We start from the raw sequence: 20,206 nt of genomic DNA on the forward strand, positions 1-20,206 counted from the left end.
CAACTTTGCCTTCTAAACACAAACACTTAAATACTTTCTGAGCTGCGCTAAACAGTGTTACGTTCACTCTGAATGATTGTCCCACAATAACAAACTACTGAGGGGTCAAAGACCAGATGATCTCAAAGTTCATGGTTTTTCTTTTCTCATCTGTTCAGAGCTAAAATCGTAGAGCACTATTTATAGCAGAACAAAAGTTTCCAAACATGCAGCTTCTTATCTCAGCTGAGCACGGCCATTTATTTGGATATTTGCTTCAAAGACTGAAGCCAGGAACTAAATGGTTCACTATAATAGGCTGTCACTGCAGCAGTGCAGATAACTCATCCTGCGTCAGAGGGAGCGCTGCCCTGAATATTAAACTGCTCCAGTCTTCATCATCACCTCCCTTTAATCCTTCGGAAAATGGAGCACAAACACACATACACATCTGCATAGGTCAAAGGCAGCCAAGTTCACAAATCCTAAAGCTCGAGATGTAGGAGATACTTCAGGTTAAGTTTTCTTGTCTTTACAGGTGTTTGTGGTGGGATGCAGGTGTGCATTCGGAGGGAGATGTAATGTATGCAACAGGACACTTCACTCAATTTTCCAAAAAAGGTATGAAGGAATGAAAATGGTTTTCAGGATTGTTGAGGCGACAGCAATACCTGATCATTTCAGCTTCAATTTGATTTATATCACTTTAAAAAGGTGCCACTACTGTACTGTTCTGTCACACACCGGCTGTTACAGCCGTGGATGATTTTTGAATAATGTAGGTCAGTGTATTTACAAGTAATCCCGGCCAGTTGAAAGCTCAGACGTGAAACGGTTCTTAATGCTCAGGCATGTTTTACTGCTCTTGGCTCTGTGTGGTGCTAAAGAAAGAGGAGATTGATGATGATGAACACAGCAGCCGCAACCCACCTGCTGTTCAAATCTTCTGTTTGCAAGTGGGCAACCAATCAGAAGACAGCTAAAACAACTTGTTTCAGACTGCGGCCACACTAAGGCCACGTTTTAAATGAAATCTCTTTGCGTGTGTCTGTATGCAATTTAGTCCGCAAGGAGTTGAGCAACAAAACTTGGCACAAAGTTTAGACTCCTGGATGCGCTTATCTATATCAGATATTATAAGGCTGTCACGTTGCCAAGCAACCACTTACCAAATGACCTTTTTTTTTAAGGTTTTACACACTTACAACACCTTAAAAGCATCGCATAGTTTGAATTTTCATCACATTTATACCCACACAGTTGAGTTATTTATCATACCACGACCCCTATTCCATTACTACTTACTCAGATTGACTGGGCACGGTTTTAAGGGTGTTCCATTAGGTCAGGGGTGTCGAACTCCAGGCCTCGAGGGCCGGTGTCCTGCAGGTTTTAGATAACACCCTGGGCCATCACAGCTGATTTACAACTCTAGGCCTTGGAGGCCTAGAGTTCGACACCTGTGCATTAGGTCATAGCACCTGGTACCAGGTGCTATGTGGTACCAGTACCTGCTTGGCCGGGTGACGTCGTCAGACTGCATGCCACCAATTGGCTGGTCAGTAGAGTCACTCGATGAGTCATGAGATCATCTCATTCACGAAAATCAAACCTGCCATTTCTGGAAACGGTTACAAAAAAGCAAAAGACAAAAAAACCCAAAACGCAGTGTTCTCCGTCTCAGCAGACCGAGCAGCAGGTATTCTTGCTTCTACGTCAAGCTTTGTTGTAGAGTTTGTTACGTCGCAGGACGCTCGAACGCGTTGCGGTCCAAGTAGGTAGTAATGGAAAAGAGGCCTAATGTGATTAAATATTTGAGTTTGCCAACAGCACCAAACGCTCCAGTTAATACTGTAAGCATGGCCATCTATTGGTATAAGAAAATGAAGGATTATTTTGAACTGTGTATCAGATATTAACTCTAATTCACTTAAAATTTTCCAGCTCTTACATTTTATAGTTGGTACAAGCATAACCAGTCCCCTTGACTGAAATTTCATGGAAACAATTTTTTTTTTCTAATTTTAGCTTGGAGTGTATAAAAACACACAGCCTGCATATCTATGAAACTGTCCCAGACAAGAGTTATGTAATATAGTGCAACTCCTGCAATTTATATCTTCCTAATGACAAGGCTGACATTTTGGACCCCCGTCTCTGGGGGTTAAGCAAAATCTGCACACTATACCAAGATCCTTCAAAACAAGTCCATTCTTCCTCTCAGACTGTAACCGTTGAGCCCCTGTCAACTCACAAAGGGTCCACAGAGCCATAAAATAAAGGCCCAGGGGTCCCATATATCAACGAGGCTGGACCACAGAGCAAAATCGGCTATTTTAAACATGTGTGAATGCCTCTCGCTCACCAGGGAGAAAGGGACAGTCACACAGCTGGCAAGACAGGTTACAAATCATTATGCGAGACATCCAGCCCGTGTGAAACCAGCCCAGCAGGCGCCGCAGGCAGAAAAGTCTCCAAGCGGTCAAATCAATTCATAAATAATAAAACGTCTGAGTTGTACATTAACTGCAATGTGATTTTTATGCAAATACTGATTTCAGGTCTGTTACAGTGCAGCCAGAGAACCAACAGACACTTTCACGACAGAGCAGGATGACGCAAGATTGCCACATCAACAGACACCTGCAGACCCAACCCGTCCTGCAGGTTTAATCCACAAGAAAACTGTTACCGCACAGCACATTGATGGGAATAACAGCAGATAACCATCACCCTCAGAGCTTGAAACCATCAGATAAAGTCTGCTATTAAGTAACAGCGGTTGGAGTGGTTTGGAAGGAAAGGGGTTTTCTCTGAGTGGCCTCAGCAGCTTTTGTGTTTTTGTGGCCACACAAGCACCATTCAGACAGATGACCCGCTGCAAACACTCCCCCTCCCCACCTCAACTCTTCTCCTGAGGAAACCAGGACACCAACCGATTATTCCTGTGGACATTTAAATAATTGTGGTAGCTGAGAGAAGAAGACAACTGCTTTCCCTTGTTGCCATGGAGGGGATTAAATGAGCAGTATAAAAGGCTGGCCGGGCTTTCAATACAAGTGTAGAGACGGGATTAGTGGCGTTAGAGAGGCCGCCGTATGACCTTCTGACTGCTTAGTTCATTAGGTACAACACAGGCCTGGAACTTGTGTTCGTTATCCAACTGTTTAATAGCAGCTCCTCCACCCGGATTTACGATGAGCTTAATTAAAGCCCAGCCATCTCCAAACGCCCGTGTCCTGAATAAAGGCAGATTCACAGAGAGCATAAACCCCACACAATGAGGTGTTATGTTTCATAAAAAACTTAAAACACAAAAAAGGCTCCATTCACAGCTGTCATGCCGCGTTTAAATTACACCGCAACCTCATGTGAACTTCTCCTCCGGGTTTGTTTCGTTTGAATCTGAGTTCACCACGGAAAACCCTGACACTCGAGTCACCACAAACATCATCAGTGAAAATGTGGGATCTCTGTGACCTACAGGCTGCTGGTCACGTCTGAGGGAGGAAAACTGAGCGGAAAGACGCTCAGCCGAAAGAGCCCCATTCGCTCCAGCTCAGTAAAGGCTTGACTAATGGGCGTCAGGATAAGAACACAAGTTTTTTTTAATTCTCCTGCTGATGCTGCTGCTCCTCTCTGGACAGCATTTTCTCACAGGCCACACAGCAAGAGGCAGACAAGCACCCTTAAAACCAATGAGCTGGGGTCTCAGGGGACCATAATTTGGTGAAAAATGTGTCTGAAATTAAATATTCCCAAACGAAATCTCCCAATACAGTCTTTGAAACCTTCCCAGCTAAATTTGTGGCTTTCCTCCCTCGCACTCAGTTCATCTTCCTGCTCCGTCTTCGTATAAATAAACTCATAAAGCCCCTGATCAAAGCAGCCAGTGCCACCGCTTCAAAGTAAATCACTGTGCTGAAGGATAAATATTATTTCCTGCATGTTCTACTGTGCTCCCACCAGTGTAACGTCACTCATGGTGAGAGCGATTTATGGGAAAACAGGGACTGTGTCTGTCGGCAAGATGATTCCAGACTCTAATGGATTTGGTTTAAGGAACAGCACGCAGGTCAGCTAAACATCGCATTCATACCCTGACTCGCTTCAAAAGCAAACAGCTCTTTTCTTGTCAGGTTAAACGATCTTTAAAAACAGCAATCAAGGGTTTTTTCTTCCCCTTCTTCTTTTCCATCTTAAAGTGCACATTCTTCTGAAATCAGCCAGTGAGGGTAATGACAGAAAAGCAAAGCCACACAGAGTTGCAGCTGAGAGATGCAAACTTGAAGGCTTTAAGTCATTACAAATTTTAAAAAACTAAGGAATGAATCTGTTGCATGTATGACTGTTGCGTATGTGTCTGTGATTCAGACAAACTCATGCCTAAACAAGGGCAGCTGACTCATACTTCCTCGTAGGCATGTCTGCAGGTGTTACTTTCCCCTCCTCCATAATTAATTACAACCTTCCTGATAAGAACTAATAAATGTTTCTAGACTTCCTGGTGAATGATACATTCCTCCTGTCAGTACTGACTGATGCTCCTGTGACGTAATGCCTCATGAATAACTTTATTAATCATGAACTACTTTGAATATTCTGCATCAGACATTTTTAGATATTAACTTTTTTAAACAGCTACTTTAAACAGCTACTGACAGCTGTTTGCTTTGATTATACACAAAACTACTCATTTATTAAAGATTCAAATACCCTTTAATATCCTGCCACCAGTAGCAAACCCTCATAATTTTTGTACTGCCGTTGTGTTTGGGATATACTGGAGATGAATTACTCCCACTGTAGTGGTAAGCACTGGGAGTAGATGGCCCTGTATGCGTGCAGACCACCTGTCTGGACACTCTTACCTGTGAGGTATCAAAAGGTGAGACAAATACTGAATATATCAACAGCACTGGGCTCAATCACCGGTGATCAGACAGACATTTACCTGGATTAAAAGCACACATTTCATTTAAAGACATTTTCCCCCAGAAAAAAGGAATCACTTAGCCCCCTAACACACTTATATCCCACAGTGCTCAGCATTAGTATTCCCATTCATCTACTCACCAAAGCTCGGAGAGAGGGCTCATCCAACGCTGAATAGCTTTCCATGGACATTTCTGAGTGTCCTGTCGAGCTCAGGTGAGACGAGGTCTGGATAGGGATAGGTGTCCCGATCAACAACAACAACGTCTGTACCCACCTGCACGGCACGTAGGCTGTTGTTATCGTCTTTTTAAAAATTATCCGCACTGTCTATAACTTTCTACTCAGCACAGCAGAAACTTTTTTTTACTTCTGACAACAGAAATAAACCCTCGTCCTGCTACAAGAGCATACCTCGGTCGTCTTCGTCCGTTTCTCGAGTCACAATGAAAGTACACACAGTCCGAAGTTCTCACGAGGAGACGTTGGGAGCTTTTTGAACCGAGGATTCCCTCGGAAAGGTGTAACCCCGCCCCTCGCTGGATCTGGCCTCTCCCGGCGCTCATTCAAAGCGCGCCGCTGTGTGGGGAGACGTAAAATAGCCTCCAGGTATATATGGCACTCAAATCTTTAAGACTCTCATTAAAATCCTACCTTTTTATAATATTAATGAAACCTCCCTAAAATAATACTAATAATTATACATGCCTGTTACCAATAATTATAATAATAATTACATCTATTTATAGTCTGTAATTACCTGTTTATACAGTAAATAAGGGAATAGTTTATATGATAGTACTTATCTAATAAATGTAGATTTTTAAGTTTTATTGTTGATAACAGGGCAGTAGAGCAGACCGGAAAGGTGGGACAGAGACCAGGGAGGGAATGACACACAGGAAATAGCCCAGAGTTGAACTAGAGCCAGGCCCCTGCAGTAACCTTTCAGCAGATGGACATCCACTCACCCCACTAAGCTAAACTGACGCCCAAAGTGTGCCTTCACTACTGCCTTCATTCAAGATTTTGTGCAAATGTTCCAGAGAGATTTTGGTTTATGTTGACACTGATAGCATCACACAACTCCACCACATCCCAAAGGTGCTCTGTTGGATTGAGATCTGGTGATTGTGGAGGTCATTTGAGTACAGTGAAGTCATTATGTTCAAGAAATCAGTTTGAGACTATTTGGCCGTTGTGACATCAGCCATCAGAGTAAGGTTACACTGTGGTTATGGACATAGTCAGCAATGACAGTCGGACTGTTTGACACTATGGAGCCCAAAGTGTGCCAAATAAATGTATCCTACACTATTGCACCATCAGCAGCCTGAACCACTGATAGGCATTCATGCTTTCATGTTGTTCACACCAAATTCTGATCCTACCATCTGAATGAAATCAAGACTCAGACCAGGCAGCATTTCTCCAATCATCTATTCATGAGGTTTTGCAAATTGTTTCCTGTTCTTAGCTGACAGAAGTGATAACCAGTGTGGTCTTCTGCTGCTGTAGCCTATCTGCATCATGGTCCCTCATGTTGTCCATTTAGAGATGCTTTTCTGCATACTTTGGTTGTAACGATTGGTTATTTGAGTTACTTTTTTGAAGCAGTCTGGCCTTTTTCCTCTGGCCATTGACATCAACAAAACATTTTCACTCACAGAACTGCCACTCACAGGATATTTTCTGTTTTGGGACGGTTCTCTGTAAACCCCAGAGATGGTAGTGTGGGAAAATCCCAGATCAGCAGTTTGTGAAAAACTCAGAGCAGCCCATCTGGCACCAACAACCAAGCTACGTTCACAGTCACATAGATTACCTTTCTTCCTCATTGTGATGCTCAGTTTGAATTTCAGCAGGTCATCTCAAGCATGCCTACGTGCCTAAATACACTCAGTTTAACACAGAAAGCAAAGCAATTTACTCAAACTTAAAGTAAAATAATTAATAAATAAATAATCAGAGATTCTGGATTTCTGATTTTCATGCACTTTAACCCAAAAATCATCCAAATTAAAACAAAATAAGTCTTGACATACAGGTATTTAACTTTACATTTAATGAATATATATTAAAATTTAACATTTTAAATATTATTAAAATAAAAACATTTATACTGTATTCTTACTGTTAGAGACACTAGTACTTCACTTCCCTAGCCACGCTGTTGGCGGTAGAAAAGAAATGAGCAGTGGATTAAGTGAAGAACATGAGCAGATATTTTAGTCTTTCTGCCACTTTGTTACAACCAGGTTTATTCATGTGATGTATATGGAAAAGAAAATACAAACACCAGTCACAAAACTATCAAAGTGCGCCTTAAAACTTTTAATAACTACACAAGACAAAGAGCATCAAGACAGCTGTTCTTAAACAGCACGTCAGCCTAAAATCCAACAAAAACAACACACAAGGTGATTTCGCTCATGAGCTGCTGTCTACTTGGGCATTTTGATCACAAAGGCAAAATGTGCAGATCTCATTATATGAGCAGGCCCTATGTTACACACAAAATACATCCTATCTATCCTAACTACTTAGAGGAGAAACATACAAAACTTTTAACACTACTTCATAAAATATTAGAAAACATCTTATAACACCACAAATATAATTCTATAAGCTTTCTATATGAATTCTATATGATCCGAGATATGATGGTATTTAAATACAAATGAAAACATTACTGAGTAGTTACAAACAAATTATTAAAGACAAAAGTTTAACAGTATAAAAAGACAAGTGTTCAATCGAACCGAAAAATCTTCTCTTGGTCAAAGATGTAGAAATTAAAATTGTTCCTCAAGCCCTTTAAACTAAATGTAAAATCTATCAAAGTGCTTTAGGTTATAGAAAGACGAAGAAACGGCAAATAGTGGTTACAAAAAAAATTAAAAAAAATTAAACGTAATAATAATAGGCTCGAGTAACAAACGAAATATAAAGTCTAACAAATGCACACTGTTGGGGTCGGGTGACTGCCCTTGACACACACACAGTTTTCTTCATAAACCAAGATGTGATTTTTAAGGTCTTAAAAAAAAAGCAAAAAAAACCAACAACCTTATATTCAGTATAAATTAAGTCCATCTTAGCATTTATAGTGAAGGCTTCATGTTAGCCATAAAACATCTGATATAAAGTAGAATATGTATGAATAAACCAAACAGACTTAAGTGCCCCTATTATACTTTGTAGGCTTTCCCTATTCGTTAGTGTGTTATGCATATAATCTGTATGTGAATGATGGACATAACCTCCAGGTATGCCTCAGGCCTGCATCCTTTTAAGCGGTCAGTCTCCTCTGGTTGTAGGCTATGTGAAAAATGGTCCTCGGCTCCTTGGCTCTCGGGATACCTACCCTGAGGAGTATTTATGGGCTCAGTAGCTAGCTTCAGCTCATACTGGATAAAACATGAAGTTCATTTTATAAATTATGCTCCTTGCCGGAGTCATCTGTCAGCATCTTGTCAATCAGAAATTGATAACTAGTGAGTGTGCAGTTTTAAAGATCAGCTCGAGGCTTCCTAACAGGACTTCTCTAATGAACAGGTGACGCTACCCTGGCTACACTATTTAGCTTTTCTGTGCAGGTTTGCAAAGTTATAAAGTCCATAAGGAGTTACAACCCCCAGAAAACACTGCTCCTGAACTCATTCTAGATCGCTATGCACCACACTCCTATAATGCCACAAGACTGGCACTCCCTCAAACAAAGAACGAGCAGCTGCCTCACAGTCTGCCATGATTTTCACAGTAGAGTCATTTCTGCTCATTCCAAAATATCTTAGTTTAGAGCAAAGCATGCCCAATGTTCTGCTGACTGAAAGACGGTATGCAGGAGTCTTCATGCACCCCTGATATCTGAGGAGGCAGAGTTCAGCACTCCTATAATCTTGATGTTAGAACAGCCACATCATGATGGTTCAGATAAGTAAGAGATAATGGTTGTGCTGTGATTTCATTTATATTTACATGTAAACTAATCACAGAAAGTTAGAAGTAATCAAAATTCTCTCTATTCTGGACTATCTTAAGTATATAATCAGAGCTGTCCTTGCTTTCATGCCAGCTGACCAATCAGAGCAGGGTTTTGTGCAACGGGGGTTCTTAAAATGAGAGGAGCTTAAATGGGAGCTTTTGAAGATTTCACAAGTATACAGTTTGAGAAAATTGTAGTTTTGAACATTAAGGCATGTAAGCTTACTGTAGCAGTCTCCCAAAATAAAAATTACAAAGCTACAAAGAAGCATAATAGGGGCACTCTATTTTTTTATACTAAGAGTAAAATTCCTCAAGATATAAACTTTAAAATCCAAACACTCTCACAGGCACTTAGCAGATAGCTATATGTTTCATTAAGTTTCAAAAAGTGCAAAAAGTTACACGAAAAGCAGAAGAGTAGAAGATTTGGTTATTCCATTTCTGCACCAGTCTCAGCTCTCACTCTTCGTCCTGCTCTTCATTTTGCTTCTTGGGTAACTGCAGTTGAAAAAAAAAAAGTGAAAATGCTTTTAAAATCATGCTGTGTGGCCCTCACGTTAATTATACAGTTATTCTGCGATCAAATGTCTTCAAACTTTTCTTCTTCTTTTTTTAACTCGTTCTGTGTGCAGAGAATTAATGATCTCACTTATTTCATAGTAATAATTACATCCTTGTATTTATATTTGCATCATCCTATGATCACCATGAAGAGCGCACATGGTCTGCATCAGTGTGCAGTTACATTTCTATCAAACCTTCTTTTTAGCATAGTGCTGGCCTTACTTTACTGGGTAAGGTCCACCTTTTGTGCACATTGGACAGAACTGCAAACAGCTGTGATGCAGCGTGAGATCCATCTATCAAAGCTAGCAGTATGATTTGGAGCAGTTTGTGCGGTAATGGCTCTTTTGTGATGGCCTAGCTGCACCATAGACATAAATAGGTTTTTGTCACCCATGACCCCGTTGCTGGGTTCACTGGTTGCTATGACTTGGACCACTTTCAGTAAATGTTACCAAGAGCTCCCATGACCTGCTGTTTTGGACCTGCTCTATCCTCAATGTTTTCCTTGTGAAAGTTTCACAGAGGGGCGTTGAACAAAGTTCTTTCTTTGTGCTAGCTGGTTTAACAAAACCTAAACCCCAGTCAGAGATAACAGGTATTACGAGTGGTTATCAACTTTCTCTGTTAAGCTGTGTGCCCACATAAAAAGGGGCGCTTCACCCCTCATGTGACTTTTGTTCCTGTCCAAAATAATCCCTACGAGTGTCGTCTACTGTCATCAGAGATGCTATCAGATAGTGCTGATAAAATGGTGATTAAAAATCTATAAAGAACCTAAAAACCATAGCAGTGAAATGCAACACTGTCACAAATAAGATAAGAGATGAAATAATCTGGTGATTTAGTGTACAGACCAGTAAAATAAACATTATGTTAATTGGCAGAGGTGGAAAGTAACAAAGTACAAATACTGTACTTAAGTACAATTTTCAGGTATCTGTACTTGAATAGTTTTTGTTTTCTCACTACTCTTTGCTTTTCCTTCCTACAGTTGTTTGTTGAGGTACTTCAGCATCTAGCTAGCCATACTGAAGACGAGTAAGCATTAAGGGAATGTGAGGTCATTACAAATGCAGCGTTTTTAAATCAGCTCAACAAACATCAGCTAAAGGTCCAGCTGCTGTATTTCACTCCCAGATGGAGAAAGATAAGAAAGGGGACAGGAGAGAAAGAAGAGAGGTTAATCTAAAGGTAAGAATTGCTTAGTGGGATTTGATAAACTGTAAATTTAAAGCTTACATGTAAGTCCTCATGTTTTTAAATCAGATATTGGGTCTGTACATGTGACATTATGTTTTTTTCATATTGTCAAACTTGCTGCAAAGCAAACTGAGGTAGACTAACTGCTATTTAAAGGCTGCATGAAAATCCTCTGCAGGTTAGTGGAGGATAAACAGGTTAGATTCCTGTGCTGTGATTGGTTTAAAGTAAAGAACAGTGTGCACAGACTGGTGCACAGAGGCTGTGGTTTTATGGTCAGAGCTATACTATAAACCACCGAATGTATGTCAGTAGAGATTGTGCACAGTGTATGCACTGTTTGGAAGGTAAAGACACTGTCAAGGTACGTCACTCGTTATGCATGAATGTGCTGTGTTTTTATTGTTAATCAAATTAGGATTATTAGCAGAAACATCTTATTTGGTTTAACTTCAATTTTTTCTACTTTTACTTTTTTATGCCACCTGCAAAACAAAAAGTTTCGGCTTTCGCTTTGTTTTTTTTTTTTACATTTTATTTTATTATTAACAGGTTACTTTGAATAGGTTAACTTTATCCTACTGCTCTGTCATTAATTTAAAGTTTAAGTTTTGGCAAAAACAATTGAGGAACAAACAAACAAACAAAAAAACAAGCAGGAAAATTAGCTGGTGTTGCCTGGGTTAACTTTTTGCTTTTTCACCATGTACATGCTCTGATCCTACAAACATGCAAACAAATATCAATGTAGGTGAATGGGATTTTAAAAGTTGTGTACCTTTGATACTTGATTCCTTCTGTTACCTCTTCCTTCTTTGTTTTCTGGATAATGAAGTCTGGTGGAAAAATACATTTAAATGAGAATATTAATAACATATCAGGTCCATTCATCTATTTTCTTTACTACTTGTTAAGAGTCACAGGGAAAATATCACTAAAAGTGCAGCAAAAAGTATATATTTAATAATTTTTTAAAAACTAACAACAGTCATGTAAAGCTAAAAAAATATTTGCACATATAATTATTTTACCCCTTTAGAGATGCATTCTTGTCTGTGTCACAGAAAGAAAAGTGAGTCCCTTCTTCTTCTCCGCCCTGCTGAGGTCTGTTCTTAAGCGAAACATCAAAGTTTGATGCCTTCCTTTGATTCGGTTGGCCGATGCAGCTTTTCTGCCATCCCCTTTGGTTTTGCCCTGATGGTGTTTCCCTGTCAAATGCAAAGTCCTCATCCAAGAAGTCTGCTATATACAAGAGAATTTAAAAAAAAAAGAAAGAAAAAAAAGAAAAGGTGTAAATGAAAACAAATGCAGATGTAGATACAACAGAAGAAAAACTGGATATACAGTATCTAGTAACCCAAATAAAATGCAAACAACACAAACCTTTAACAAGTTATACAAACGTGTTTGCTGATACTGCATGAAAGGTATTCTAGCTTTATGTATGTAGTTTCTTTAAACTGAATTGAACAGTTCTTTAATTCTGATTTTATCTAACCACAAGTACAAACGAAAACTCAATTAAACACACATAAACATAAAATATCTAAATCAATTTTATTCTCATGCTGTGATCACATTTAACTCCCTGATGAAGGCTCGTTTGCTGAACAAAGTTGTTTTAGATTTATGTGCTGTTACAGCTCACCTGGCTGAGCTCGTGACCCAAATACTGAAGGCTAATGCAGTGGCCTAGATTTATGTCCACCCAGGCCATTTGCCGTCTGTCACCCACCCCCACCCCCCACACTTACACACACTTTCCCCTGCTTTTGTTAAAGGTTAAAATGCCAAAACGTGACTAAACCATGAGAACAAAGACATTTTAAATGTCATTTAAACACAAGTGCGTCAAATCGCTTAATCACTGTTGAAACACAGACTTACAAAATTATTTCTGCTCATATAAAAAACAATGTCTCCATATATTACTACATCACTGCAAATGGCATATTTAGATTTCTCAGAATTAGTCAGTTATTTATTCCCATATTTCAGGTTTCTGAATAAATGTCAGATTTTACCTTGGTGCCTTATTCTCCTCTGAAACTCTGGGGACGGCAGCCCAAAGGCTTCTCTACCAGGGCTTAGTGGCTTTTTGATCGATGCTTTTGTTACGTTATTCAGAGGGTGAGCACTCTGGGGCCGCATATCACATTTGTCCTGTATTAAAGAACAACAAAACAAACAAACAAACAAAATAAATAAAACTTTAAAAAAAAACCCCAATACATACACATGTAGTTGAACACATTTTAAAAGGTAACACAGAGTTCCTAACAGTCATCATGAAGTGGGAGTTTTGTATTGGCTGGGTAATTAGACGAGTGAAATACCTGATGGTGAAAGACTACAGCCTCTTCAAGAGCAACTCCACAAAATTCACATGGTATGACCACATCGCCCTCTAGTGGACTGGCTGGAGGACTGTAGGACGCTGGGGAGACTGACCGCGGGAAGGTGGGGATATTAGAAGCGAGTGTGTCAGGAAGGCTGTGCATCAGCCCTGAAGTACTGGAGCTGGTCCTGTCATCTTTAGGTGGAGATGAGGGCTGTTTGCTGAAAGACGCAAAGGCCGAAGCAGGACTGCATCCAGTCTGAAACAGAGAAAAGTGGACACTGTTGAAACCTACGTAAGTTAAGTTGTCATGTTATGGATGTATATAGATGGAAATAAGGCATGTGCTCCAACATGCATAGAGTTTAAGTGGACTGTGAACAATCGAAGATAAACCAAAGGTATGCAAATGTTTGCACGCTGTGTGATATCAGTCTGGATCTAAGCATTTTACACTGAGCAGCACACACAATTACTTGTCATTTAACAATACAGAGTGCCAACTGAGAGGGAAGCAGTGTGTGCAGAAGGCTTAGAAAGAGAACCAGAAATACACAGAGGTTATGAACTAAAGCTGAGGCTGGACTCAGACCAAAAGAGGGAAAATATCTGAAAATGTCAGCTGAAGTTACTTGGCAGGCTGAAGCAGGTCTTTTAGACTGAGTAAATGAATGTTTCTCTAAGAGGAAATATCTCATGATTTCCTGTCAGATATGCATAAAGGTTAGTTTCAAGGTGTAGCCTCTGGGTGGACGCCATCAGAAATATCTAAGTTCATTAGTCAAAAAAAGAGAAAGAAAGAAAGAAAAAAAGAAATTAACGAGTTAGTGATTAAACATTTTACATTTATAACAAAAATGGCAATATCTTATTTAAAATAACTTGACTGACAGGGTAAAATCATCAAAGGCACCGTCTCTTTAAATAAAATTCACAACGCCTGTATTCTAACTAACTGTTCAAACTAAAAAACAAAACAAAAGAAATCCAATGCATTTCACCACACAAGCCATCATCAGAAAATAAAACAGGACTTTATAAGGAATACATGATCGTTTGTAATGACGTTCCACTAATGGTAAGCTTCCACCTAGGATGAAAGTGGCATTTTCCACCAGAGAAGCTCCACCAATAGGAGGAATCTTGAAAACCTGGACAGGTGCACCTATGTGTTATGGTGTTTTGGGCTTCTGCGTGAAGACTTCTGCACTGAAATACAATGGAGTTTTTGCTAATAGTTTATAATGGTAATACTTTATAATAGCCCACGACTTAGAGCATAATTCCCCAGAAGTTAAATGGCATTTCAATGAATTTTATTTAAAAAAAAAAAAAAAAAAAAAAAAAAAAAAGCGATTATATTTACCTACAAATGCTTAAAAGGTTGGGCACATTAGAATAACGGGGCAGCAAGTCAGCTTTTAACAGGAGGGTGGCTGTGCATCCATAATGCACGTCAACATAATGAATATTAAATATAGATGTAAAAAAATACAATAAAAATAAAATAAAGACGTAAAAAGGCAACATTAATCCACTCCATAATACAGCCCGTGTACCACAAAGTACGAAATCGTTTTACTCATGCAATATGTAAAATTATTTACATGCTACTTTAATTTAATTACAGTATAATTATTTCTTTGTTTCCTGTAAAAGCCTGACTTGTAAGCCCCTTATTCACATGTACCTACCTTTAGGTATTAGTGGGTAAATATAATTAGATTGTAATTTCAAATTAAAATGCATTGAAATTTCATTTAATTACAGGGGAGTTAGTTGCAAGCAGTATTTTAAAGTTATACCGAGTTTTTTAGGTTAAACATCACCACTCTGTGAGAATAAAAGCAGTTTAATGTTACTTGGAAATACAGTTCCTAGGAGTTCTTTGATGATTTATGCTTTGTGTTTTCCTTCCAAAGACAACTTGACATAGATTTGCTATGAATACTGATATGTTTTGTTCTCAAAGAACCAACTTTAAATATTTTTTGTTTCACTGATTATACAGCCAATAAACACCAAAATGCAAGCAAATGAATATAAGCTTTTACTTTGATAAGTCTGGGGAGGATGAACTGCTCCTTTTTATTTTCATTTGCTGAAACTGGCCCCCTCTAAACTTACACCATGCCTTATTACAGGCGGAAGTAAAACAACGTTTAGAAATGTTGGACGTGAAGAAAATCAGCAAAAGATCCTTATTATTATTCAAAGCAACGATTGTCTAAGTGTATAATTGTGACACACGGCAGTCTTTTCAGGCACCATGTGACTGTAGTGCTTTTGTCCATCGTGTATTCTGTGACCCCACTCAGGTTTTAGCTCAGCCGATTTAAAGGAACTTTCCGACATCTAAAACTCTGAGTGGTAACATCGAGTTAGCACTGAGACTCAAAGAAACACCAATCAAAGGCAATCTCAAACCTGATGTAAAATGAGGTCGTCTTCTGGAAACAGCTCCTCGCAAAATTCACAAGGCAGCATTGCATCTGGGGAAACAATTTGAAATGATCAATAAATGGATATCCGAATAACCTGATGTTTCCAGCAAACATTAACTCACCTTTTTGATCGTGGTCCTGCACTGCACTTGTACTCGATTCAACAGTGAAGTCTGGATAGTTGTTGTTGGACAGAGAAGTGTTGGATTTTCCAATCTTGTGATCCCAGATACCACTCCACACGTTGCCCTCGACACCTCTGGCCCCTGTGTCTCCTTCAGTCTGCAGGCTGAGAGCCAACATGTAGTCCAGACCAGATGAATCATCATCCAGAGTGTGCTCAGTATGTGCCCATGTGCTGCCGCTTCTGCTGTGCAGAAAATCACTCTGCCCCAGCACTGGAAGTACAAGATATTTAAAAATAATAATAATAATTAGTTCAGGAAAATAACTTAACAGCATGGCAAATTCATTCTAATCTCTATGCAAAATGTAGAGTAAAAGAAAATATAAATGTCTGTTTAATTATTTTTGGTAAAATGTAAAAGTTAAAAAACAAACATGACAGTAGGAGACCTAAAGTGTGAGCAATATTTCACAAGTTTTTGAAGAAAACTGCCAATAACACTGAGGTTATGCTGATATAGACAAACACACAGTGCTGTGTATGTTCTGTCTGTGTATGTGTGTCCTCTCGCGCAATCAGGAGTTGAGGAACCAAATTTTGCACACAGGTACATCTTAGGCCCCTGAAGCTTCCGATCTAAAACACACGTTATGATGATATCATCATGATACCTAGCAATTATCTAGCAATGGGGTAAAATAACACATTTTTCAGTTTAAGCACCTACAACACCTTATAAAAGTATTTTAATTTTTCAGCTAGTTACATTTCTGGAGCATTCATTTGTGTGCTGCTGTTTCAAAATGTATCAATCAAAACACTCACAGCTGCTGAAAGGATTCTGTGGTGAAATATTTCTCCAGTCTCCTAAGGGCCGAAATCCCCTTGAAGTATTATAAACTGAAGGTCGGGGAAAGACCTGCTGCTCTGCTGCACTGACGTTATTATTTTTCGGGCCTCTCTCTTGGCTTCTCAGGGGGTTTCTAATAGAGTGAGCTTCCAGCCATGCCCCTGACTGAGGGTCCCCTGGACTTCGACCCATCCTACTGTTGTTTCTTTCTTGGGGCGGTGTGAGGCTTCCACATAAGGCCGGATGTGTAGCTTGTTCTCGCAGCATTACATTGCACTTGCAGTAGGGACACGGCTCAGTGCGCGTTCCACAATAATCCTCGTGGTCTTTGGACTGACTGAAGACAAGCTCCAGTTCGCAGTACTGGCATGGAACCAGCCGCTGAGAGCATTCAGAGCTCTGCAACAGACAATCATCATGAAGACGCAGGATTTAATGAAGATTAACGAAGCTAAGAGTTATAAAAATAAGGAATGGAAAGGCTTTCCAATAATACCTGGTGGGCATCCAAATTATTCTTCTCAATCTTCAAACCACACTTGCAGGTAATCTAAAATGAAAAGCACAGGATTTATTACATTATCACTGTTGTGACACTTTAGAATCCAATAAGGTTTAAATAAAGAAAAAAACAACAACCCCCCACCCCAAAAAAAACACACTAACAGAGCTTGCACTTGAAAAGAATTTAACTTTTACATTTTTTAACTTTAACTTTTTACACTTTACACATTAATAAAACTTGTAGAGAGCAGGATGAAACTTTTTTTCCAGGTTCAGAAAAAGTTTGAGAACCACTGCAACAAAAAAAAAAAAAAAAAAATCATCTGTGATGTATCACAATATTTCAGCAACTGAGAAACACAAAATGTACATAAAAATATTTTAAAAAGCAGTGACTATGTATCACCGTGTGTTTTATCATTATTATTCCCTTCTGACAAGATGTCCTGCGCACAATTACATCTCTGTCAGCCATCTTCCTTCTGAGTTTCTATTTCTTCATTTCAAGTTAGCCAACTTTCATTTCCTTAAGCCCTTTCCTTTTGTTAAGTAACACCAAATGAGTCATAAAGTAAGAGAATCCAGTGAAATCAAATGGGTGGTGGAATCAATTTACAGCAAATAAATGTTTTCATAAATTCAGAATTGAATTTACAAAGCTTCTTTCAACATACAAAGTCTTGAATAATTAGGCCCCGTTATATCCCTTATATATTATTATCCTAACAGAGCACTTTAATCTCGCACTGCAAGTTAACTTCAGTCTCCATGAGTTTTCAAACATAGAATGGGAGGCAAAACCTTCAACTTTCAGGCCCCGCAACTATGGAACCATCTCCGAGTTCGGATTTAGGAGACAGACCCTCTCTATTTTTAATATTAGGCTTAAAAGTTTCTTTTTTGATCCACCTTATAGTTAGGGATGAATCAGGTAGGCCTAACATTCCCTTTGTTATGCACCAATAGGCCTAGGCTGCATGAGGTCTTCTCAGACCTGTGTGTTTATACTGCTGTCTTTAGCAGTTATCAAGTTTGTGTCTCACATCCATAATGTGTCTTTTGTCTTAGCTCTCTCTGCGCTCTCATCTTTCCCCTACAGGTTACAGATTATGACTGCCTCTCCTTGAGCCTGGATCGGGTGAAGGTTTCTTCCTGTAACCAGGGAGTTTTTCCTTCCCACTGTCGCCAAGTCCTTGCCAACAGGGATCGTGTGATTACAGCGGTTTCTTTCTAAAATTGTAGGGTCTTTATCTTACAGTACAAAGCACCTTGAGAGGAAAGTTGTTGTGAGCTGTCAGTAAATAAATAAAACTGAACTTCATAACATCTCTCTCTCTCTTTACACACACACACACACACACACATATATATACATACATATATACACACACACACACACACACATATACATATATATATATATATATATATATATATATTCCCCACCTCTGAGAGCACACATCTATCTATTGCAGAGATCATGTGAAAGTCTACATCGCTCCTCTTCAGGCTTACCTGTGTATGTTCCTGCTGCTTGTGATCCTGCAGGTCTGACCTGGGTACTGGCTCCTGGCACACATCACACAGAGAAATATTTCTTCTGCAGTGAATCTCGTGGGTTGTAAAATTGGCCTCAGGGATGTCATGTTTGCTTAAAGGGACAAAGAAAATTAAGAAACCTTTTATAACGTCAATCTATAAAAAATATTCATCGGGCGATGCAAAATATTCCACCTATTATATTATACCTACCAATTGCCACAGAACTGTGTGTTTTCATCTGCCATGATTTTACCAAAGACTGTGGGGGGAAAAGTAATACGTTAGTAACAAATCAGCAAGTTGTTAGGAGGAAGATACATTTAAATCAGCTCTCTGGTGAGTTTGGCGTTCATATGAGCTACAGTTTGAAGCTAAAGAATATGTGTGAATGATTCGTGAAAAAGGTGCCATTTGAACATCGGGCGACAATAATATTTTTTTTATATCGAGCTCTATTAAAATAGGCCCAGACATTATATGGGCCGCCACTGTTGTTAGTCATTGAAACTGCTTGGCAGCAGGACTTTCGGTTTGCTCACCGGGTGTTTCAGGCAGGTAGCTGACGTTAGCTGACAACGATGGCCTGAATTAGCAAGGAAATTCCTCCTCAGTAATAACTAACAAGCATATTTGAAATACCTCGAAACGTTTTACTGTGCTAGCTCCTTATTATTTTGCTAGATATATAACCCCGTATTGAATACACGACTAGGTATCGCCGCAAAGTTAACGCTAGCTAACTAACTTTATAAGCGCATACGAAGAGGCTACTAAGCCAAGAAGCTAATGTAACATCGTTTCCCCCCCTTTAGATAGTTTCTGCCGACCGTTAGAAGTAAAGCCAAATCAACCGATTTAACGCTAGCGCTTATCAGTCAATGATATTCACCCAAACTCACAGACGACAGATAACTACTTGACGACAACTAGCCAGAAAAACAGTTCGCTATTTCCTTCTTGAGCTGGTTTAGATTGACACCCAACGCGGAGTTCGTCAGGCAGTTTATGACTCAACCAAACCAAAGCGTCTCGTCACAATTTATAAAATTGCAACCAGAATACACCTACCGAACGGAATGGCAGGCTCTATATTTTGGGGTCTGGACCCACTTACGTTGAAGCAGTTAAGGGTCAAAGTTAACTGTAAGTCTCAACTCAGGGCACAAAAGCTTCACTTATCTCGCCAGACTGATCTCTGATTGGTTGACAGGAGGACCGTGCAATGGCTGAAAACGTCTCGGGTAAATCTACTTATTTTTATTTTTTCTATCCTATTTCTCCGAAATCTTACACATTTAATGGTTTAGTGCACATTTTATTGTATATTTAGCTAGATATTTAAACCTATCATTTCAAAACATGATTGTCGTTAATCAGTTTTCTTTTTTTAAAACCAGAAAAATAATAGTTTCAAATTAAATAACAATAATGATTACCATCTTTAAAACTATTAGAATTTTAAGTCTACAATTTAGTGGCGATCGCAAACAAATTACCAGCTTTAGTCCCATTTAGATTCATAGCCTGGATACTATCATACACTACTCAATCACATAAAGCCAAAGTTCAGTCAAAACGTTATAAAATTAAGTCAGTTAAACTCAATGGATGTCAGTTTGTCCAGATAGAAGCATCAAACACTGAGAATTTACTTCTTGTGCTTTGTTGCAAATGAAAGCTACAACAGGTGCACTGCAGAGCTAACAAGACCACCTGCATAAGGGAATGGC

At 39.2% G+C, this 20,206-nt stretch overlaps 2 protein-coding genes across 6 annotated transcripts in view; both read right to left on the minus strand.

Moving 5' to 3' along the window:
* Nucleotides 1–5,412, minus strand: part of smtnb (smoothelin b) — a 49,483-nt gene extending 44,071 nt beyond the window's left edge. The window contains 1 exon segment of the mRNA XM_085425573.1: nt 5,056–5,412. Coding sequence (XP_085281699.1) covers nt 5,056–5,106 — 51 coding nt within the window. The 5' untranslated portion in view covers nt 5,107–5,412.
* A 1,639-nt stretch (nt 5,413–7,051) lies between these two features.
* Nucleotides 7,052–19,622, minus strand: trafd1 (TRAF-type zinc finger domain containing 1). Of its 5 annotated transcripts, none has more exons than XM_085425579.1 (12): nt 19,545–19,622; nt 18,687–18,735; nt 18,450–18,585; nt 16,927–16,980; nt 16,406–16,829; nt 15,576–15,851; nt 15,437–15,501; nt 13,008–13,268; nt 12,696–12,834; nt 11,703–11,913; nt 11,450–11,507; nt 7,052–9,402 (listed from the first exon to the last, which is right to left on the minus strand). In XM_085425579.1, the coding sequence occupies exons 2-12, from the start codon at nt 18,719–18,721 to the stop codon at nt 9,364–9,366; spliced, it is 1,698 nt and encodes a 565-aa protein (XP_085281705.1). In that variant the 5' UTR covers nt 18,722–18,735; nt 19,545–19,622; the 3' UTR covers nt 7,052–9,363. The 5 variants fall into 5 exon arrangements, with proteins under 5 accessions (XP_085281705.1, XP_085281702.1, XP_085281706.1 ...); XM_085425576.1 differs by lacking the exon at nt 19,545–19,622 and adding an exon at nt 19,366–19,460; XM_085425580.1 differs by lacking the exon at nt 19,545–19,622 and adding an exon at nt 19,016–19,447 and having other exon boundaries at nt 11,703–11,910.
* Between the last annotated feature and the right edge of the window lie 584 nt (nt 19,623–20,206).

Source organism: Rhamphochromis longiceps, linkage group LG12 (assembly GCF_057381845.1).
Source record: "Rhamphochromis longiceps isolate RC_006_pf linkage group LG12, R_longiceps_female_GT1.1, whole genome shotgun sequence".
Lineage (NCBI taxonomy): Eukaryota > Metazoa > Chordata > Actinopteri > Cichliformes > Cichlidae > Rhamphochromis > Rhamphochromis longiceps.

Bases quoted from the DNA above. Each gene is read 5' to 3' on its own strand.
- trafd1 (XM_085425579.1), bottom strand. From the start codon at position 18,721: ATGGCAGATGAAAACACACAGTTCTGTGGCAATTG. The intron at 11,914-12,695 runs GTAAAATCTGAC...TCTTGTATATAG, and splicing joins GAGGAGAATAAGGCACCAAG to CAGACTTCTTGGATGAGGAC. The intron at 9,403-11,449 runs GTACACAACTTT...TTTCAACTGCAG, and splicing joins GAAGGAATCAAGTATCAAAG to TTACCCAAGAAGCAAAATGA.